Source organism: Condylura cristata, unplaced genomic scaffold (assembly GCF_000260355.1).
Source record: "Condylura cristata isolate star-nosed mole 26May11 unplaced genomic scaffold, ConCri1.0 scaffold00003, whole genome shotgun sequence".
Classification (NCBI taxonomy): domain Eukaryota; kingdom Metazoa; phylum Chordata; class Mammalia; order Eulipotyphla; family Talpidae; genus Condylura; species Condylura cristata.
Window position 1 is genome coordinate 24,826,214 of NW_004567104.1, and position 23,957 is coordinate 24,850,170.

Consider the following 23,957-nt stretch of genomic DNA (forward strand, 5'->3'; position numbering starts at 1 on the left):
CCCCTCAGCAGTGTATTTCAGTACATCTGCCTGTTCTACTCCCAACGTCCTCTCACCCTCCACACCTCTGGCCTATATTCCAATTCTATATGCATAAATTAATCTTTTTTAAAAGAAGAAATGAAATAATAGAGAAACATTTCTCAGACATGGTTATACCAAGACACATAGTCATGCAACTACCAAATGCTCACAATTAAGGAAGAATAATGAGGCCCTGTATGGTGGCCCAATGGGTTAGGACACAGCACTGCAAACTGGCCATAGCCACTACAGTGTGAGTTCAAGATCCCTGGCCCGGAGGTGACCTACATGGTATGGCAGACCTCTCCTGACCCACCTGCTGCTCCCCTCAGCAGTGTACTTCGATGATCTGCCTGTTCTCACTCACTCTGTGCTGAAGCCTCTCACTGGCCCTGCACCTCTGGCCTGTACTCCAATTCTGTATGCATGAATAAATAAATATTAAAAAAAAAGAAAGAATAATGAAAGTGACTAGGGAAGAAAGCTGGTATCCTGTAAAAGATATTCCATCAAATTAACTTCAGACTTTCTGAAGGAAATCCCATAAAAAAGGACAGAATAGAATATATTTTCAAAATGCCAATGATGAAAATTTCAATCCAATAATACACTACACTGCCCCAGACTCTCATTCAGATATGAGAGAGAAATAAGTTTTCTCAGACAAACAGGAGTTACAGGATTTTGTTTCTAAGAACCTACTTCCCGTACAAGTAATGTTGAAAGGGGCTTTCCTTTTTAAATCAAAGAGAAGAAAATTCTCAAAAAACTTAACAAGGAATTAGAAAGAACCAGATTAGTTAAAGGCAAATGGCAATAACAAATCACCACATATCAACAATTATCCTAGAAGTAAATACACAGTTGAATCCATCAATCAAAAGACACAGAGTGGTTGGCTGGATTAGAAAACGAAGTCCAATTTTCTGCTGTTTCCAAGAGACACATATAAACTTCAAAAATAACAGGATAAAAGTAAAGGGTTCAAAAACAACCCATCAAACAAACGGACCCCAAAAAAGCAGGGCTATCCATGTTTAATCAGGTAAAGTAGACTTCTAACTAAGCAAAATAACAAGATTGAGAGATAGACACTATAAAATGGTTAAGGGATTGATACATCAAGAAAATATAATGTTTAATAATGCACAAACATCAAAAGAAGGGGCATAAATATATATAAGGTAGATAGATATTATCAAATATAAATCCAGATATGAACAGCCATACAATAATAGTAGGAGGGCGCCCCCTGGTGGCACAGCAGGTTGGAGCACTGCACTGAGAAGCTAAGCCAAGCCATGGCTGCTGTAGTGCGAGTTCAATCCCCAGCCAAGAAGGTGACCCACGTGGTGCAGCAGACCTCTCCTGTCCTGCCTGCTGCTCCCCTTAGCAGTGTACTTTGTCAGTGTGCCTGTTCTGCTCCCCACTCTGTCTCTGGTAAATCTTCTTACCACCCCCGCACTCTGGCCTATACCCCATTTCTGTATGCATAAATAAATAAATCTTTAAAAAATAATAATAGTTCCCACTTTCACCAATGGGAAGATGAATTGGACAGAAAATCAGCAAAGAAACAATAACCTTACAATAGGAATTAGATCTTATGGGCCTAATAGCCATCTTTAGGACACTACACATCACCAAAAAAAAAGAAAAAAAAAAAAGAAAGGAAGGAAAGAAATTAAATTACTGGCAATTCTGATGAATACAGATGTAAATTCTGAAAAAGACACCTGAATACACATGTGGCATAACAATGTATATGTAAGAGAGCTATGATGACATTGGTAATACCCGTAAATCTTCAAAAATAACTTACAAAAATCAGATGAAGAAACAGGTCATAACATGGAGTTTCAAATATCTAAACCCTAACCTGTCAGGCAGAATCTCTGCTATAAATCCACCTTTTATTTACAAAACACAAACACCACTAAGCATAGAATTTCATATAGAGGTTTCCCACTCATACACTTAATAAGCAACAACGAACTAGCCACCCATTAACCAACAGAAAGTGAGACAAAAGTCTGCCACTCAAAACAGCAAGTCTACTGGCCTATAAATGACTAGTAGCACACCAGACAGAGAAAAACCTCAAAAATAAAAATGTAGTTCAAAGAGTGGTGGTTGCTGGGGCCTGGATTTCATGGCTTTAGCCAACTCCCAACCACAGCCCAAGGACATTAAGTCAAACAATTTAATTCTCTCATTCATCAAGAATGTGCCTAGCTCTAATTCTTCCTTTGCAATAAAGTGACATGACGTAAGAAAATGCTCCTTTTTGCTCACTGCCTGTGGCTCAGGGCAAGAAGAATCATTTTACCATAATATAGTATCTTACAAGTCATGAAAATGGTTTGTAGAATAAAAGCGCTTAAATGAACAGATCACTTTATAGTCTGCACAAGACTTCATATTCTTCCTCACAAAAGAGTTACTACCCTTTTATTACAGATAATCTTAGGGCCCAAAGATAGGGCTTTAGATTTCCATCACTGTAGATCACATCAGATTGAGGCAATCCAAAAAACTAGGCATCCTGATTCTATGTTCAAAGTTACTTCTATACCCCCAATGACGTGGTTGATCATTATTGAGTAGGACCTGTGGAAAACTGGTGGTTGAAAGGAGAGTGGATAAGTAAGTGACAGATGTTTTCGGTAAGTTGACTGGCATGTAGCCCAGATTCACTCCCATCTCAGTGCTTGGGAGCTATCCAGTATGAATATGACTACACACTGTTAGGTAACCAGAGTAGATGACAATCTCTTTGTGCAAGATGAGACAAACTGAAATATATTCCACTCTGACATCTGTTTTCAGCCAGACTAAGATGTGAAATGTTTTCTGGTTGGGAAGTTTGCCTCTGTCTACCACTGTTCTTAATTTAGAGCTTATTTAGATCTCTAATGACTGTACGGAGGCTTTCTAGTGGGTTCCCAGAGAATATTCTAAGATCCATTCATCCCATTAACCTTGCTAGCCAGTTGTTAGACATCAGATTCCCTAGTTGCCAGAAAAGCAAAAAAGAAAAAAAAAAAGCCCTGATATTTGGCAACTCTCCTGGAGTTTCCCAAACCTTTACAGCGAAGTCCTGGCTTATTGGCATGTACTTCCTGGGTGATTTCCTGGCTTAAAAAGCACTGTGAACTTTGGCTGCCCATGGAATTCTCTGGAACTATAAAACAGCTTGGCCGTTGTGACTATGGACTGAGGTCTAGGTCAGATTCGATGAGCATATTATCCTGTTTACTTCCTTGAACTCACTTCAAACTAAGGAAGGAAAGGGCTGGGAAATGAGAGTTTTAGAAAGCCAGAATTTTTCAAATCATCTAGAAGAAAGCACTGGCAAGCACTCTTGTTGGGGTATGGAGTACAGTACTTCTTCCCATTGCAGGTTTTTGGAAACTTCTTATCTTGTGATAGGGAGTCCATTATGGATATCTAGACAAACCTGTGTCCTAAGCATCGGGTGAAAAAAAAAAAGAGAGAGAGAGAAGATGGAATTTGGATTCAAAGGTGTGGGTTCAAATGCCTGCTCAACCTTTACGAGTCACTGAGACTCTGGAAAAATCACTACATTTCTGAGAGTACGCATTTTCTTGCTTGTAAAATGGAGATACTTCTTCTGTGAGATAGCGGCAGTATTAAAATGAATGTATACTTGTTTGAAAATTGATAAAGTATGCAGAACTAATAATAACTGTTAGATAGAACTACTACTATTGCTAATAGATTATTACTGACTATTTAAAGACTATATAGGCAATATTCCAATTTTGACCTTACCTAAGTAGATATATCTTGCTGTGTATCTTCACCTTTCCATTTCTAGGTCTTTGGTTTGTTTATTTCAACCTCTAGGATGTTTTCTTCTACACTGTTGTCAATTCACCCCAAATACCACCCCAAAGCTGTAAGCATCTTACGTTAACTAACCTAATGCCCCATGTGACCTGCTTTTACAGGTTCTCCTGTAAGTGTTCTGTTCTACACTGTCCAGCTCTCAGTCACTCTGTGAAAGAGGGAAACTCTGTAACCTTTCAAGGCCTCAAGTACTCAAGTGAGGCTGGTGATGGCCACAGTCTCTGCCTAGCACACGATTCCCATGAGAAGCGGATGGAGTTAATTTGAAGAATTTTGCAATGAACCAAAGGTAATGACATAAAATAAGACATTCCTGCTTTTAATTCCTGCTTTCAGACTTCTGTAAAGTCCAGTAGCTTCGGCCTATTCTTTTATATTCCAAGGAAGGTTGGTCCTACCTTGATCTGAGTAAAAGCTAAACAAGTCCCAAACCCCTTTCCCATACTTCAAAGAGTAAGAATGCACAGATACGTACCTTCTCTGAGATCTCGTCCTATTTTGGTTGATGATTTTTTCCCCATTGACAATCCATGAACTTCTGCTCCCTCTGTGCTCACTCCTGAAGGGACTCTGCCCATTAAAAAATTTGAAATTGCAATTTCCCATTGAATATAAATGTTCAACAGCAAAATTCCCTACTGAGGTAGTGTAAGGTTAAGACAAATAGTCACATCCTATTTTCTGTATACCAGTTCATGAGTCTTTGAGGAACAAATTAAAGTCACTGTGTTCGTGAAGTTCTCATCTATCTCCTCAACTAGTGTGCTCTATCTCACTTGTGAAATTTTCATGATAATGTTTATTTCAGTTAATTATATTCATAACTTAGAGGTTAGAGTTTGAATCTCAACAGAGCAGGAGAAAAATGATCCCACTCATCTTTATAATGCTCAGAGTGTCATATTAGGATTTGAACACAGAGAACATCACTGAACAGTGGTTGAATTGAAATAAATAGTTTCCTAGTAAGGTAACTCTTGACTCTAAGAAAGAAGCTACAAGTTTGTGTCAAAGTTTGAAAAATACAAATAACAATAATAGACTGACTTTTCAATATATGCACATTAAATAATCCAAATGTGCTTATATATTCTTGAGTCTCTTACAATGAGACTTATGTATGGAATACTTGAAACCAAGTATAAGACTGAAAGCCCATGAGATTTTTGAATATGTGTGTGTATGTGTATATTTATTTGTGTGCATGTATGGATATATTTGTGTGTATGAAAAATGACAGAGAAAGAGAGAAAGAAATGGATCTGTCAGTCCCTTATGGTGAGGCTCTTAAGCAGACTATATGCATTTTCAAGGTCACAGTTAACCTTTGAAAGTGAATATAATGTGATCTCAAATATGTAACTCCAATACCTTACTATTCTTAGAACTGCTCATAACATACAAATTGACCTCTAACTTCTATCATTTAAAAATGAGTTTTTTAATTTCTGATTGATTTGATGACACTGGATACTTTAACTTGCAGTAAAACTTTCTGAATCTCATGCTTTCAAATAAATGCAGTAAGGGAACTCAGTGTTAATATTTCAGTTTTATCCTACTAATAAGTCAAAACAGCACACAATTTTCTCTGACCTAGAGTCACATGCTTAGCCTTAAGGAATCACCTGATTCAGCCTCTAGACTAAAGAAAAAGCATGCAATCCACAGAGATAGATAAATTACTCAAGGTCACATAAGAGTGACAGGGGAGCTGGGACACCCAATTCCCCTCTACTTGGAAGTAATTTAGTTACATCATTGTCTATTGTCTCATTGTCTAGAAGTTCCCAATAGTATGATTCTAAGTATTTCTTTTCATTAAAAATACACAAGTTTTTTTTACTGAATAAAGAACTCACCGATTCTCATCCTGTCGTCCTCCATATCGGATCCAATAATTCTGTTTTACATTAAAAGAAAAAAATAAAAGCCTCAATAGTTTGGTACTAAGAAACCATCCACAGAAATAAAATATATACTTAGAACTCTCCAAAGACATAAATATTAGGAAATTTGCATATTTTCTAAACATACAGTATTCAAAAAGTATTAATAAAAAAGAAGGCTCAGGTAGCTATAATTTTGGAAAAAAAGACAAAATGATGCACAAATAGATAAAAATATAAAAACATGGAATTATCCTAGACATCCATTGTTTTGTTCAAGAAAGTAAGTTATTTATAATTTAGTGTGGAAAGACACTTGAAAAATACCATCAAGATCCTATCCCTTATACTTTCTGAATAAAATCAACAAAAAATCCAGCATGAGTAATTATCTGTACAGAATCATAAAATAAGTGAACTTTTCTGGAATTTCCTGAGATAATGTGATTTAAAAGAATAATTAGTGGGAATGACATAAACATTAATATGTTAGGTTGGGAAGAATACATTAAAATACACTGAGGATGTATACATCAAATACATTAATGTAAAATTTTTAAAAATACATTAAAACTGCTAATTTTTAAAATATGCCAATAAAAAGTACATGATTAAGATAAAATAAACCTTCTGATTCCAGAATTGAGGGTACAAAAGAGGGAAAGGAAAGGGTAATTTGGGAAAAGGGGCATAATGAACTCTGTTGGAGACTAGCGGTACCAAATACAGCAATAAACCCCTGAAGAGGGAGAGGCCCTGTGTCCCTAACTCACAGACAGTATTGTATATGAAGCAACTTCAATTAAAAAATAGTACAATACGATAGTGTTAAAAAGGATATACAACATAAAGTGCTTTAAAAGACATTAAAAAGACATTATATAAAGACCCATTATATAGTAACCATATAGATGAACAAAAAGCAGATCCAGGCTATTCAAATTAAAGGAAAATTAATAACACACAGAAAGTTTATTTTTGCTGGTCATCAAAGCAATATGTATTAAAACAATAATGTACCATTTTATGCATGCTATTTGAGCAATATGAATGCTTTTAAAATTTTATTTCTCATTGCTGAGATGTTTGTGGTAGGCTGGACACTAGGAGAGGTACATTACTGGATGCTGAAAACTCTCTTACAAAAGAAATATCAATATCAATAATTCTGCCTTTTAATAGCAGGATTATCCCATTCCTGGAAGTTTATTCAAAGGATATAGTTTAATAGAGAGAAAAAGGCTTATTGTATATAGAATGGTAGAAAAAAGTCAGAGGACATGGTAACATATTATTCAGCAGTAGAAATGGTCAATATTCAGCAGTAGAAATGGTAATATATTATTGCACATCATCTTTATGAATGTAATTGGCAATAATTTTAAGAGTGTAAGAATATACATATTGTGTGTTACATGTTAAATAGAAATTATAAGAAAAAAATCTATCAATCTATCTCTACCATAGTACTTGTGCTGAAAAAGGCATATGTTTTCATATGATTGTATGACAGCAGAACAATAGGAAAATCAGCATGATGGATAGTACAGTTGTGATTGATTTTGTTCTGTTTGAAGTCTTTTTATGTTTAAAATGTTTGAGGGGAAATAAAAATGTTGCATACAGAATTTAGGAAATGAAACAATCCTGAAGGAAATATATCATGTACAAAACACTTCATTCACATATATTTGCTTTGCGACTTTCAACGTCAGTGATAATGAAAAAATTATTGAGGTCTTCTAAAGTTCATCACACCCGATGAGTAAAGATACCACCTACCACAATTTTTGTTAATACAAAGTATGGAATTAGAATCTTCAACAATATGGCTAAGGAATAATATCAGGTTAAGGAATAATATCATGACGACTGAAACACTGTTTAGAAAAAAAATATTTTCTTCTTTCCTCTTACTGGTTCAGAGTATGAAAATCCCAGACCCTCTGCAGCTGATTTTATGAGTTCTGATTCCAGTTTGTGACGTTTTACGAACATAGCCATATCCTAGAGAAAATAATGAAAGGAAATTTGCACTTAAGTAACAGTTAAGAGGTATGCTAAATGCTCAAGTAGACATATTTTTCATATGAGACAAAGGAACTAAAAAACAATATCCAGCACACATGAGAAAAAAATATGCTTTTGGCATTAAGAATTATGTTTAACTAAAAATGGATCTACATATCATCAGGAATTCCACAGCTAAGAATCTACACAAAGAACACAAAAACAGTGATTTGAAAAGAAACCTGCACTTCTATGTTTATTGCAGCTAAGATATGGAAACAACCAGATGAGTGGATCAAGAAGATGTGGTACATATACTCAATGGAATCCTACATAGTGACCTAAAAAGATAAACTCATGACATTTGAGACTACATGGATGGAGCTGGGTGGGACTATGCTAAACCAAATAAGACGAAAGCAAAAGAGAAATATCGGATGGTTTCACTTACAGGTAGAATATAGAAAAACCAAACAAAGGGTCAGGAAAAAGACAAAACTTGCAAACTGACCATAGATCTGATGCATACAAGAGGGAAAGAGGAGGTAGAGAACAAATTAATTTGAAAAGAATTGATTTCTAGATTCTTTACTAAGTTGTTAAATCTCTTTAAGGGCAGTGGTCATATTTTTACCATCACCAACAGAATACCTAGCAAATCATTCTCTCAGAACACTGGTCTCACCTCTCTGGCTTCAATGGATGCTGGGTCAATACTGTCCTCCAACAGACTCTCATAGTAATCTACATTGTCTAGGACATCATCATCATCTGGATGGAGCAGAAGATAGGCTTTGGCACACTCCAAGGCTCTTACATATTCACCAACTGAAAGACCAAGGAGTTGGAGCATTTGAGTCAGCTTAGGTTTGCCTAAAAGGATTTCTAATAGTTACTTTAACATTTCTATAAGTGGTCACTGGTAAATGTCAATATGAACAGAGAAAGTTGCAGGTAAAAGGAAGGATGTAATTTTGGGTATTCAAAAGATTCTACTTTTGGTCAGGTTTAGTGCTAGATGTTTTGCATACATTTTCAAAAGTTTCCACCTGAAGGTATTTGTTGGCAAGTGAATTTTGATTTTTTGCACTATAATTGATACCATAGTATCTACAGCTAATCTCCGCAATCTAAATTTTATTAGTTGCTTTTAAACATAAGTAAGATGCTCACTCTTTCAGTAAGATAAATGGGTCATGAAGACATATTGAAATGATTGACTTTCTTCTAATGGAAAAAGTCTAAAAAGTTGATAATATATTTTCTTGAAGGACCATGAAAATTAGACTCCACATGGAAGAAATTTGGCCACATCTATAAAAAGTACAAATGAATAAATATTTTGTAGTGGTTACACTTACAAAAATTTATTATAGATATTTATGTGCAAATAAGAGATGCTACGTTTTTTATTAGACTTTTCATTAGACTATTGGTTGTGATAGCTAAAAGAAGCAATGCAAGTCCCATTGGCATGGAGACACATGAAATGAATTATACAATAATTTGCTTATATAAAGGAAAATTAATGAGGAAGATCTTTATATCTGACACAAAGAGGTTGAACCATATAAAACTGCCAAAAATGTGACCATTTTTGAATTAATTAAAAGGTAACTTCATAAGTCCAACTTACTAAAAAGTGGTATTCAGTGAAAAAAAAAAAAAAACATGATGAAGGTAAAGGACAATGTAAGATGAGATTTTCTGTTTCCAAGTGGAGAAAGTAAGTCAGAATGTGTGCTTGTGTGTGTGTGTGTGTGCACCTAACAAGACAAAAAGCTGTTTTGGGGCATGAAATTAGGTTGTTGCGTAAAAGAGGGCTTTTATGACATAGGAATTCACGAATACTTTGCCTTTCAAAATTAAACTGAGGGCCCTCCTTGGTTGTGCAAAGGGTTAAAGCAGCAATATGAAGCTATCAAAAACCTCTGCAGCACAAATTCAATCCCTGGCCAGGGAGCTGACCCACATTAGCACAGCAGACCTCTCCTGTCTCCCCTGCTGCTCCCTCAGCAGTGTATTTGAGTCAATCCAGCTGTTCTGCTCCCCACTTTGTCTCTGGTGAATCTTCTCATGCCCCTGTACCTCTGGCCTATACCCCTGTTCTTGTATAAATAAATAAGTTTTTAAAATAAGTAAAAAAATACATAAATAAAATAAAATTGAAATATATTAAATTAAAAATCATATAAAATGTCAGTGTAGTGTAACTTTCAGGCATTACATTCACCCACTTGTAGTTTCACCAACTGTTCTTCTTACACTGAGCAACAGTGATGTAAATGAAAGAGAAAATGCATATCACACACACACACACCCTCATTGATTTGATGGCAAACTAAAGAGTACAGAAAACTAATCATCAAAATTTGATGCATCCAATGATAGACAACTCCACATTCCTCAAAATTTCATGGATGATCCACGCTTTACCTCGATAGTAGGCAAACTGTAGGTAGTCATAATGCAGGGGGAGAAAATTCTCAATTGGTGAGAGGCGGCCAGGGCGGGTAGCAAGTTCCCTCACACATTCATGCTGACAAATCAGCACCTGGATGTAGTGATCTGAAAGACAAAAGTGGATCCTCCTTTTCTGCCTGCTGTCCAGACCCCACAGACACAGGGTGTTTCTCATCCCATGTTACTCTGCCAGCAAAACCATCATTCTCATTTCATGACCAGAAAACCTTTTCACAAAGAAAGCAAGAGCTTTGTCAGTGCCCCTTGACATGGAATGATAGCGGGGTCCAAGTCTTGGGGCACTTGGTGCTCCTTACCACGCTTCACTTCCTGTGAAAAGACTAAAACACCTTCTTACATTTTGTCTCTTTTTTGTTCAGTGAAAATGGAGTCACTTCAATCTTTTCTAGAAAGAGAATATTTCATTCATACTTTTTTGGAGCAAGTTCCCATGAGCATCATGATGGAACTATGTGACGGGATGACTGAACAGTTTAATTGACCACAGCAGCCTCCTTTCAAAGGTTCTCTGTAGGGCAGGCTTTGGCATGTTTCTCAATGACCTTGCAGAGGGACCCCAAAGCACAACTCATTTTTTTGGTACATAAGAAAATGTGCCAGTTTTCACACAACTGGGTCAACTCAATCTAATATATTAGAATCCCTACAGTGCAACGGTTTTTACCTTCAGTTGGGGGATGTAAGGAGAAGAATAAGTTTGTTTATGTGATGAGCATACTAGAAATAAATAGCTGGTTGTTTTATTTCTTAAGAAAACCACAACTAACAACCCTCAACTGTGTTCTGGTAGTTAACTGGCATTTGCATGCCTCCTGACTTCTAATTCCACATGACAAGTCAGAGCAAGAGGTGGAATCACACCTACTAAGAACACAAAAATGAAAACGTTTCTCAAAGTCAGATATAAATAGCAAAATGAGAGTTTGACAAAATGACATCGTTTACAGCTTCCCCACATAATCAATAGGAAACAACTTCGCTCAGAAGCCATTTGTAATTTTCTCTGATTTTTAATGTTCTCCTAAGACTAAAATTTCACTATTCTGGCTTTCCAAGTACATTCTGTATTTTAAAAGCTAGTTTTCCGGGCCCTCCCTGATGGCGCAGCGGGTTGAAGCGCTGCACTGGGAAGCTGAGGCCGCTTCTGCATGGGTTCGATTCCCGCCTGCCCCGGAGGTGGCCGCATGGCGTGGCAGACCTCTCCTGACCCGCCCGCTGCTCCCCTCAGCAGTGTACTTCGTCAATCTGCCTGTTCTGCTCCCCACTCTGTCTCTGGTGAAGCCTCTCGCCGCCCCTGCACCTCTGGCCTGTGCCCTGGTTCTGTATGCACAGATGGGTGAATCTTAAAAAAAAAAAGCTAGTTTTCCTCCTAATTTAGAACAGTTTTGAATCATTTAATAATTTGCATGGTAAGTTAAAATATCACTTATTAAATCGTAGTACCCCTTGCCTCATTTCAATAGTAAATGTACTGTGCAATTAGTATGTTTTTAAGACATTTGAAATCCAAAACATGGGGGTACTTTTAAAAAAAGTTCTTTCTCTTAATAAACTGGATTTATAAAATTATTGAGGAGACTTAATATGTTTTTGTACTATAAGGTATCTGTTTTGAACTTGAGTGACTGAGACTTTGAAATCAATTTTCTTCATTGAATGTGGAGATGATGGCTACGGTAGGTAGTATGTTGGGTACTGAAGGATCTAAGTGAGGAAAACGCTACTATTTTCCAGCAATTGACAGTCTATGGTATGGTAGCTCAAGGAAATCACTAAATGTCTTTCTGTGGGAAATTGTCAATTTTCCTAAACCATATATAGGATATTTGCCAACATTGTTTAATGGCCAGTGTTTGAGGTAAGTGTGGAGGTGAATTCAGGGCTGTAGGCAGGGCAGATGTCTTACAAGATCACAAGGTACTAAAGTACCCTCCCTGGTGGCACAGCGGGTAAGGATGCAGCACTGCAAGCTGGCCGCAGCCATCTCAGTGTGAGTTTAATCCCCAGGCCCCCGAGGTGATCCACATGGCCTGGCAGACCTCTTCTGACCTGCCCGCTGGTCTCCCCAGCAGTGTACTTCCATCAGTCTGCCTGTTCTGTTCCCTGCTCAGTCTCTGGTGAATCCTCTCACTGCCCATGTACTTCTGGCCTGTACCCAAGTACTGTATGCATAAATAAAAAGCTCTTAAAAAAAAATAGTCTACCCATACAACAATGCAGGCAAATAAGTCCACTAACAAGAAATGAGTTATTATTACTTATGATAATTATTATTCTGATTTATAGGCCCCATTTAAATATTAAAAATATCAACTACTTGTGACTTTTTGCATTTTCCACTTATTTTAAAGCTTGATGTAGTGCTTTCTTTTTTCTTTTTCTTTTCTTTTTTTTTAAAGATTTATTTATTTATTCATACAGAGCTGGGGTACAAGCCAGAGATGCGGAGGGTGAGAGGATTCACCAGGGACAGAGTGGGGAGCAGAGCAGGCAGATCTACGAAGTACACTGCTGAGGGGAGCAGTGGGCGGCTCAGGAGAGGTCTGCCACGCCATGTGGACATCCTCTGGGGCAGGTGGGGATCAAACTCATGCGGAAGTGGCTTAGGCTTCTTAGTGCAGTGCTTTAACCCGCTGCACCACCAGGGAGGGCCCAATGTAGTGCTTTCTTAATAATTTTAAATCTTATGAAGACTATCTCTTCATTTTCTTTATCTTTTGTCACTCTAAGAAGAGACTATTACATAAATATTTGTCAGTATATTTTTCTTACAGTTTTATTTTTTTACTCTTCTGATATTACTATATACAGATTTCTGTGTTTTCTTTTTCATATGGAACAGAGAACTCACCACTATAATGATTAACTACACAGTCTTACCAATTAATACATAATGTACTTGTCCCCATAAAATGGAACATAGGCAAACAATAAGGTAGATCTACATGTACTTACATGATAAGAAGTCCACAATACATTGTTAAGCATAAAATAAAATAAAAATATGCTGAAAATCAGGATTTATTGTATTGTTTAACTTTACAAAGAATGAAACAGTAATTATAAATAAATGCATACACACACACACACACACACACACACACACACATGTATCGGGAAAATTTGGGGGCAGAGATACCAAACTTTAAAATAGGTAAATTGATCTATGTCAGATAAGATGGGGTGGAGAGACACAAAGCCTTTACTTTTTACAATATGTAATTCTAAGTTTTGGGAATACTTCTACAGGTAAAATGAACTACAATAGGGAATTAAAGGGGCAATAAACTTACCTGCAATGGCTTCATAGAGACCACCTTTATACCTTAAATATTCATACTCTTCAAATCTCTGAGGCCCCTCACACAGGATTCGACATTCCATCTCTTCATTGAAATATTCTCTTAAAGCCTGTTCAAAGTACTTGATTGCTAGCTCAAAGTCATCAGCCTCATAATGTTTGACTCCTGCACTGTAACTCTCCTGCAAAGAAACAAGCTTTTTTATTTTCCCAAAAAGCAACCAAGTAGCACAGGCAGACTCAGGACTCTTCAGGTAGATGAGGTAAGGCATTCATATTAGGGGGATAAGGAAGGGGTGCTCTAGAAGATACAATGTAGCTGCTTTGGCCTCATTTAATTGTAAATAAGAAAGGATTTCCTGAGTAGGTCAACTGCTGTCGCATCAATTAGTTTCATTTCTTCCTGAGCACACTCCACAGTGTTTTCTAGCTCCATTCAATGTAGTAGGCCAAAAGACTGATGAGGGTGGAGGTGACATCTAAATCTACTCCTGGCCTACTTAAAAAAGTAGGACTTTCAACTAATACCTTCTCCCTGACCCCTTCTGCACTTTTGGAGACCACACATCAAGAAAAATGATGACTCCTATTGAAAAAGAAGTTCTTGTAACATTGTGATCTCAAGTAAGATTTAATTTAAACAAATAATTATGTGAGTTTTAAAAAACAAACAAAACAGAATTTGAAAAGCATAAACACAATGGAAAAAACACTGGACTGTAGGCAAGGAAATGAGGAACCAGAGTATGACCCTGGGCAATTCACACTGGCTTCAATTCCCGGATGTTCGAGTGAAGCGTTGGTAAGTGAACTGAGACTCAGAGAAGGTTACAGATATTTATAGTATGTTTCAGTTTTTACTGTGGAATACTGATATTCTAAATTAATTTGCACTTCTATTTGTTTTCAACCTTGATTATTTCTTCTATGAAATCTGTGAGTAGAACAATATTTCCACATTTGAATTCAGGAATAAATTTGAGGTGTCCATTCATAGGCTCAATCTTCTTTGAGTCAAATGAAACTTAGGAGCATTAGTTCCATGAGGGTCTGGCAGGGGTCCCAGAGCTCACCAGGTGTGGTTTGGCTTCTCGATCTACCAACTGGAATGCTTCAACGCCCGCCATTGTCCTGTAATTCTCGATGTCCTGCTGCATTTCCATGTGCTCAGGGTTGGCCATAAAAAATGTGTGGGCTGCTTCTACTGCCTTTTCCAGCTGGTTTAGCTGTGGGAGGGGGAGGGGGAAGAGAGAAAGGACCATATGAAGACAAACATTTCTAAACCACCCTTTATTCAAGATCTCACAGCTTGAAAATGGCAAGGCCAGGTTCCAGTGGACATTCACTGTACTCAACCTCCATATTAAAGTGCTGGAGGTTAAAGAAACAGTTATTAAAGTGATATGTTTAGTTCCAAGTTAAATTGCTTCTCTGTTTCTTCTAAGCAATCTGTATTTTCAGGGAAAATGAATCTATTTGCTACTGCTAATTTGATATTTAATCAAAATAAAATGCTGCTAATGCTCTACTACCTTTAATTCACACTTTTGCCATTTCTGTCATTTATTTTCCCCATCTTTTCTTTTTGTTCACTTTTTTTTTAATCATGACTGTATGGTTGCATACACAAAACTATGCTTTTCCAAAGGATGAAATTGGGTATATCTCTGACTCTGTTGAATTTTTTCTCAGGATTTAGGAAGTAAAGGATAAAATGTTGAAAGAAATAAATTACTACAGTGCAGAACATAAAAGACTCTATCACATTCCTATTTGAGTTCAAATTTAGAAATTTGATTCTAAATTTAAGAATTCGTAATAGCCACTATGCTAACATCATAAATCTTTTAAGCTGTTTAATACTGTTCTCCCTGTAACACACAATGATGCATTTTTTGGGGCAAACTGGAGTTGAATTTACCCAATTTAAGACATTTACTATATGCTTTACTCAGGGAGAATTCTTACAATCAGATTCATTTACTCCATATCAGAAAATTGATTAGTCACATTAGTGTTTTTTTTTTTTTTTCAGGATGATATTCAAGTATGTTTGATATATTTTGAAGTAGGAAAAAATGAACAAGTACATATAACATCACAAAGTGATATGTCAGTATATGGATTTGTCCACTGAAAAATTAGTATGAATTGGAAAGAAGTAGAAGTTTGCAGGTCCCCAATCACACTCATCTGTGAGAGATACAGAAACTTGACGCTCAAGACAGAACTGTCTTTTTTTTAGATCTAATATCTTTAACTTGTCTAGCAATGGGAAGATCTTATCTTTTACCTTTTTTGACATACAGTTAATGTATAATTACTGGCACTCCTTCTAATAAATCCTGCCTGAAATGAACTCTCCTTGTCACTTTTACTTTTGTTCCTGACTCTGTGCTCTGAGAATGATTTTTGATTTTCAAAAATCATTAATATTTTAGATACAGTATCTTTCTATATCTCAATGTTCTCTTTCTTACACACAAACACAGATGAATACAAATTGGACATCTTCATAGTGACAAATACATAGATATTTAAGGGAAAGATAGGTTTTAATTAGGGTGTGTGTCTATACATTTTACCTTAGGGAACTTGGAAAAATTCACTTAGACATTAAAAAATATATATGTTTATTTATTTACACATACAAGAACTGGGGTACAGACCAGAAGTTTGGAGGGTGAGAGGATTCACCAGAGACAGAGTGGGAAACAGAAGAGGCAGATTGACACAGTACACTGCTGAGGGGAGCAGTGGGTGGGGCATGTGTCACTTCCTTGGCCAGGGATTGAATTTGTGCTGCAGTAGCTGCAGATAGCTTCATGGTGCTGCACTCTAACCCCTTGCACAGCCAGGGAGACCCCCAACTCAGTTTTGTTTTTTTTTCCTCCCTAATGCTCATAAAAATCCCCTATCACAAAAAAATAAATAAATAAATAAACCAACCACACACACACCCCTTATTACCACCTATTATATTGGATTATGGAAAGATTTATTTACATAACATATATAAATGTGCTTCAAAAATAGACTAATTTTATAAATGATGAATCAATTTCAAGGACATAAAAATGTACTCTCATTAATGAAAGGTACAGTCTATAAATCTCATAAACAAATAACTTATGAGGCCATTGTAGGTACTTGTGGTTGGTGGAAATTCACTCCAGTTAAAGGCCAAATTTTAAGTTATAAGTAAAACAGTTTAGCACTGACATACTGGTTTTATAGGAGAGGACGTTAAAGTTGACAGAAGATAAATGTTGATGGTGGTCACTTTCCTACTTCAAATCCTTACTTAGGGAGCTCCACTGACCCAGAGAGCCTTTGTCCCTCAAATTTCTTATTGAAATCTAATGCATTGCACAAGACTAAGCTGAACTCCCACCTCCTCTAAAAGATGCTTTCTTACCTCTGTAACAATTGCTAAGCACTGCAATATCATCTTATCCCTATTTTTCTGCTAGCAATTATACCCTGTCTTACATGCATCTACCTGAACATATTTCTTCTCCTAACAGATCCCTCTGAAGATCGGTACCATTGGACTTAATTTTTGGTTTCCACCTATTTCTCACTAAATGGTGTCTATGATGTGTCATAAAAAAGAGAGCTAAAACTTTTAGTGAGTAAATCATTTACACACAAATCAAAAGGCTTACTTTGTAAGTGTATTCACAAGATATAAAATAGGAGGATGAAAGGATGATTCTGAAATCATCCTTCACACTGAGCTTCCCACACTGTTTATGATCAGTGAATGAGATTCAGGATACCCTGAAAACTGTCAGTCAAGGTTAACAACTAGTTATTCTCCTTTAATATGACCACAATGTTTTTTTATTGCTTAGTGCTTTTCCCATTTATAATCCAGTATAAAACAAAATGTCATCCTTCAAAATACAAATATAAAGAAGATTCCATGACTTAAGTTTAAGCTATAAACCTTATTCATGAATAGGTCATGGTTTTGAAATTGTTGTGAATCAGTTCAGGAAACTAGAATTGGTTGCTGGAGCCTATAAAGTAGACCATTATTTTAACTGGAAGTCTGTCTTTGTACTGAAAATTTAGAAATTAAATACACACATCTGAATTGGTAGGGAAAGGCAAAAAGTGAACACGAATACACTACATATGACGTCATAATATGGGAGATTATGACAAGATGTTGTAAGTACTATGTTCAGTTAAGAAAGGATTTACTCACTGCCCCACTGAAACAAACAGCCACAAAAGCAAACTACATTTAAGGGCTCCAAACTGCATTTGCTTTAAGAGCAAAATAAAATAAATCAGAGAGGTTGATAACTCTAAAGCAAGGGTAACTTAAACATCAGGAGAATCAATTGTAAAGAACATCTGAGAAAATGAGAATGACTTTGATAACAATATAATAACTAGCCATTAATGGAGGTCACTAGTCTACTGAAATGTAGGAATCCTAGAAAGAAAATGTCTTCAGAAAGTACTTGCTCATTTCAGCTCAGGCTGTGAAGAACTAAGGCAAACACTTTCATCTACTGGTCCAGAGCACAGTGGTAAATGGCATGCTGTGTGAAAATGCAAATGTGTGCTAACTATTGAACACTCTCCTAAGACTCGAAGTTACTCTGTCCTTGAATTGGCAAGTTGAATGAGACTGGCACACATGTTTTTTCCATAGCTAATAGTAAAGGAACATTTTGAGAGTATATACATACTACTAAAAAACATTAGCTCTGACCCATTTTTCTAACATAACTTCCTCCTCTCTGACATTATGCATACATCCCAGAAGAATTCTAGAATTGACATGCATTTTATAACTTACTACCCTCCGATTTCACAAATACATCCATGGACCCAGTACTCCAGTCATATCCAAATAGTTTATTGCATTCATTTACTTATGCAGCAAATATTTATTTTGCACTGAATCTATGTCAGGCACTGTGATAATCAATGAGAATACCCATGTGGCTAAAACAGTTTGCTAAGCATTTCCAGTCCCATCTAAGAAGACAAGTCTTAAGTAAATAAACCAATAATGAAAATAGTTTTAGATTATGCTAAATGCCATAAAAATGTATTAACACAAAAATACTGTGAGACCTGGCCAGGCTTGGACTGAAAGGAAGATTCCACTGGATAAATCAATATAGAAGACTGCTTTATAATGGTATTTTTGAGCTGAGACCAAAATACTGAGAAACCAGTCATGACAGAGAAGCGGGAAGAGCATTAGAGACAAAGGAATATCAAATGAAAAGGATAGAGGTAGAAAAATTCTTGGTGTGTTTTAAAAGCAGCGCAGACTGGGCCCCTCCCTGGTGGCGCAGCAGGTTAAAGCACAGCACTAAGAAGCTAAAGCCACTTTCACATGAGTTGGATCCCCACCTGCCCTGGAAGTGACCACATGGCGTGCCAGACCTCTCCTGGCCCTCCCGCTGCTCCCCTCAGCAGTGTACTTGGTCAGTCAGCCTGTTCTGCTCCTCACTCTATCCCTGGTGAATCCTTTCACCACCCCTGCACCTCTGGCCTATACCCCAGCTCTGAAACCAGAAATAAATAAATTAAAAAAAAAAAAAAAGCAGGGCAGAGACTAAAGAGAGATTTGAGAAGCTGAATGCAGATCACTTGTAGATTTGGTAAAGATGCTTAATGTTACTCTAAGTGAAAGAGAAAATCATAAAAAATGTTACCTGACATTTAATGTATATTTTACAAAGGTAATCCAGCCCACTTTGTGGAAAATAGATTTTTATAGCAAAGAGAGGAACACTACACATCATAGATAATATTTTTACTTTGCAAAATAAAATAGGACAGTTCTCCTACTTTTCCCTTCCTCCTTCCTCCATTCCTTTTGCCCTCTCCATTTTGCTTATTCTTACTATAGTGATGTTTCTCAGTCGAAATGGCAAAAATACAACGAACAGAAGGAAACAATTCTAAAACTTCCAAACACATTTTAAGGAAAAATATACTAGTCCCATTTCTTCTGAATTAGGAGAAATATGAAGCTCAAATATTTTGAATATGAAATTTAGAACAGCTTGTGAGGTATGTACAAAAAGAAAGGGGCTAATAATAGAACATGTTAAAATATATACCAAACACTATATACTTCTGAAATAGAAAATTAAGGATCCCTTCAATCTTCAGCATATACAATCAGCATAAAATATCAAGATGAAATAAGTATCTTCTACTAAAAAATATCACTTTCAAAAAAGAAGGGAATTCTTTCTCTACTTTCACTGACTTAACTTTGGGAATTCATCCAATAGCATGCATTTTATTTTGATGAAGTACTATACTTTCTGTCTTGGCTCTACTTAAATTTCAGAAAATAGCCAGTGGAGAGAATTTTTAACCCATGTGAGGTTTCTTACCGCCTGTCAAGCATGTAAGCTGACACTAAAGACATCCTGTTTCTAAGCCACAGCAGACCTCTTGAATTCTAGTTGGCTACATAAACACACTAGCTGGAGAGAAAGGAAGTTCCCAGATTACAGCATGTACACCATGCTGAACATTAAAAATTTGTGGGCTAAAATCTTTAGTCTTCCTTTTATATAGTAACTTTTTGTTTATTTAAACAATGGTGACACCAACCATTTCTTACATATTTCAATATATTGTGAAGTCTCCAAATTCACCTCAAATTTTTGCTTACTCATGGTTAAACTTCCTTCAAAAGCCAACTAAATAAATAAAGTTCTTAAAAAATCGAACAACATATATTTTTTAAAGATTTATTTATTTATGGGCCCTCCCTGGTGGCGCAGTGGGTTAAAGTACTGCACTGAGAAGCTAAAGCCACTTCCGCATGAGTTCGATTCCTGCCTGCCCCGGAGGTGACCACATGGCGTGGCACATCTCTCCTGACCCGTCCGCTGCTCCACAGCAGTGTACTTCGTAGATCTGCCTGTTCTGCTCACCACTCTGTCTCTGGTAAGCCTTTTTCCACCCCTGAGCCTCTGGCCTGTACCCCAGTTCTGTATGTACAAATAAATAAATCTTTAAAAAAAAAAAAAAGATTTATCTATTTATGTATACAAGAACTAGGGTACAGGCCAGAGGCGTGAGTGGCAAGAAGAGTCGCCAGAGATAGAAGAGGGGCTCAAAACAGGAGGGCTGACTGAAATTCACTGCTGAAGGGAACAGCCAGAAGGACAGGTCTGTCTCGCCATGTAGCCATATGGGTCACCTCCCTGGCCAGTATCAAACTGGTGCCACAGAAGCTGCGGATAGCTGTGCTTTAACCCCATGCACCACCAGGGAGAGCCGCGAATAACACATTAAAAGAATACTTTTAAAATAAATAACCATTAAATTTGAAACAAAATTTGGAAGCAGTTTATCTAAGCTACTGAGTTAAACAAAATCCTGTAACCTCTAGTGCTTCACATATAAATGCAAGGTTGTAAAATGAGAATTTAATCTTTACGAAAATCTTAAACATTATAGAATCAAATATTTAAAGGTTCAAAAATTTTGTATTATTTCACTATTTCTGGCCATGTAGCCACATTTTACATTGTAAATGTAACGTGTAAAAAGCCCCTTTTAAAAATTATTTTCAGAATTCAGTTATAGAAATACTTATTTTTTTAATTTACAAAGTTAATTTTACTGGATATTGAGGACTAAATAATACATTATGTTTTTTTGCCTTAACTACTAAGAAGTTCAGAACTAAATTTTCTTTTTTTTTTTTTTAAAGACTTATTTACTTATGCATACAGAACTGGAGTGTAGGCCAGAGATGCAGGGGTGGTGAGAAGATTCACCAGAAACAGAGTCGGGGCGGAACAGGCAGATCTATTGAAATACACTGCTGAGAGGAGCAGTGGGTGAGACAGAAGAGTTCTGCCGCATCATAGCTAGCTTATAGTGCTGTGCTTTAACCCACAGCACTATAACGCCACCATGGAGGGCCCAAATTTTATTTTCATATAATAACTATATAATGTTTGACTTCTAGAATATCAAACTGGAGATGGTATGTTTCCTTTTATCTTTCCCAAGTGAAAAAATCGAATCATACAAATTATCAATTTAGCAAGGTAACTTGAAATCCTTTTGGATACAGAAAAGGTACAATTTACTCAAAAGACAAACTTCTGTAGTAAGGGCAACTTCTAGTTGAGAAATGTTTTCCTATATCTTAATGTAGAAAATTTAGAAATCCTACTTTTAAAGACAATTCACACAAACATTGAAAATAAATTTATCTTTTTATTTATGGAATGTTAGTCTGAAATGTAGTCATGGTGATAAGTAAATATTTATAGCTTTCAAAATGTTGTTCAGTAAAGGATTAGAGGGGAAATGACCTTTGCAAAGAGTACGATTTTCTCTGATGTTGGAAATGAATAATTTGTATTTTGAAAGCACATTAATGCTCTACTTCCTTCTAACTTCTACTTATATTTCTGAGTCTGATTAATATGCTCCTGCTCTTGGTAAACACTCTAGTATAAAGTTTTAAATTGATGTTTACAACTAAATGTTAAACAGCAGTGGTGACCAGTAACTGTCCAATGAGATTATCATTATGAGCTCAGTAGAACATTAGATTCTATCAGCTAAATTTGCTTGCTAGACAGTTTCATATCTAAATAAAAGCCATCTTCCAATGTAAGAAAACACTGAAGTGAAGGAGAAGAACTTTCAAATAAGCTATATGGATTTAAACCAAAGTCCTTGACTTTTTTTTGAAAATAATAGTAATAAAAATCAAAGTACTAGCCAAAAAAAAGTGCTTGTTTAATTGGACAAAATCCCTCAAGTTATTCTCTGTTATTCTCAAGTTATTTGCTAACTTCCTACTACAAGAACAGCCGAGACTCAGATACCTTTCCTTTGGGAAGAGAAAGTACTACCAAAGTGGTGGAAAGTGTTCAACCAAATCTCCCAGAGATCCAATAAAACTCATAGGTGTCATGAGCTGGTATGTTACTAGTTTGGGCTTTAAATGTTAGGATGAAATAAGACTGAACTACAGGTCAGGCATCTTAACCACTGCCATGCTGTCCAGCTCTCTCCCTTGAGGTGGCTAAGGATGACTAATGGTTACCGAAAAGGCTTGGGCCAAAACCTCTCTGACATTAGCTTCCTGCTACTGTTTTTGGAAACATGACTTTAATCCTGTTCAAAAAAAAATTTGGAAGGTAGATGTTCGCTTCATATTCTGTTTGCCAACATTCTATGACAGTTATAGTAGTTATCACTTTAAAGAATATTAATTGCATCTGATTTTGAAAAATAAGTGTAAGCACAGTGTCTTTGGAAACTTAGAACTACATTTCTCTCTCTTGTGATCCTGAAATCAGTGATCTTGACCTTGGTCATGAGGTGTTACTGTAATAATAAGAATTTATCCTGGTATATTATCTAGTATGCAAGCCACTTTATATTACCACCAATAAAGATAAAAAGTCACTTACAGTGTATCTATTCAAAAGGGGAGTGAAATTCTTCAAAAAGCTGGAAAATCAACCACAGCTCACATCAGGCCTAGTGCAAAAACAATTGTGCATTATTTATGAGGAGTCATTAGTATACAAACACTGCTCCAGAGCAGCCTGTAGAAGCTAGTTCTGGGACAGACTAAAGTTGCCCTTTTTAAACTTTATGGTTAAAAAACAAAACAAAACAAAAAAAACTGTGGTTCAAGCCATTTTTTTTTTCTGCCTGGTTTTCATTATGATAAATAGACATGAATGCTGTCTTTCCCTAGTGACCCATTAAAAAGCTCTAGCTGTCCATTGCTTCTCTGGAGCCAACAGCCAGCTCGCTAATTGCTCACAACTACAGCCCTATCTCTACAGCCATCAGCAGTCAGATTATATTTCTTTCTTCCAAACTGTACAAAGTTGAAATGATTTAAATTTCTTTGTCAAATAGGTTTGAAAATGGCAATTAACTTTGAATCTACCTCTTCTTATTTTAAGATAACCTTTAAAAATCAACAGTTAAGTTTGCTTGATAGGACCCTGATTGATCTTTCTGCTTTAGAGAAAATGAAGAAAAAAATTCAAAACTTTTTTGTGTGTTTTACCATTGTTTTACAAAATAACAAAATGGCAGGCATTAAATGCTTGTCATAGGTAAGAAGGGGCAGGGCTGAGTACCAAAGTCCTTAGGGTTATTCGCTGGATCTCTCAAATTCACAAGTCCTCTGTGCATCACCAATGGAGAAATGGGGCTCATGGAAAAGAAGTGATACACTGGACCTCACTTTATTAAAAATTGTAACATTGCTAAGATAATATTGATAAGATAACCTGACAAGTCAATAATTTAGAGAGATCTTCAGGCTTAGTGAGTTTATAAGAAAATGCTGTCATGACAATTTCTAATGGCCCTATCTCCCTTCC

General features: G+C 36.3%; 1 protein-coding gene across 1 annotated transcript in view; it reads right to left on the reverse strand.

Moving 5' to 3' along the window:
- P3H2 (prolyl 3-hydroxylase 2) overlaps positions 1-23,957 on the reverse strand; it is a 135,726-nt gene that overhangs the window by 17,606 nt on the left and 94,163 nt on the right. Inside the window, exons 2-8 of the mRNA XM_004675096.2 lie at positions 14,655-14,807; positions 13,574-13,763; positions 10,233-10,364; positions 8,482-8,624; positions 7,704-7,793; positions 5,760-5,800; positions 4,373-4,467 (exon numbers count right to left, since the gene is read on the reverse strand). Coding sequence (XP_004675153.1) covers positions 4,373-4,467; positions 5,760-5,800; positions 7,704-7,793; positions 8,482-8,624; positions 10,233-10,364; positions 13,574-13,763; positions 14,655-14,807 — 844 coding nt within the window. The remainder of the gene's footprint in view (positions 1-4,372; positions 4,468-5,759; positions 5,801-7,703; positions 7,794-8,481; positions 8,625-10,232; positions 10,365-13,573; positions 13,764-14,654; positions 14,808-23,957) is intronic.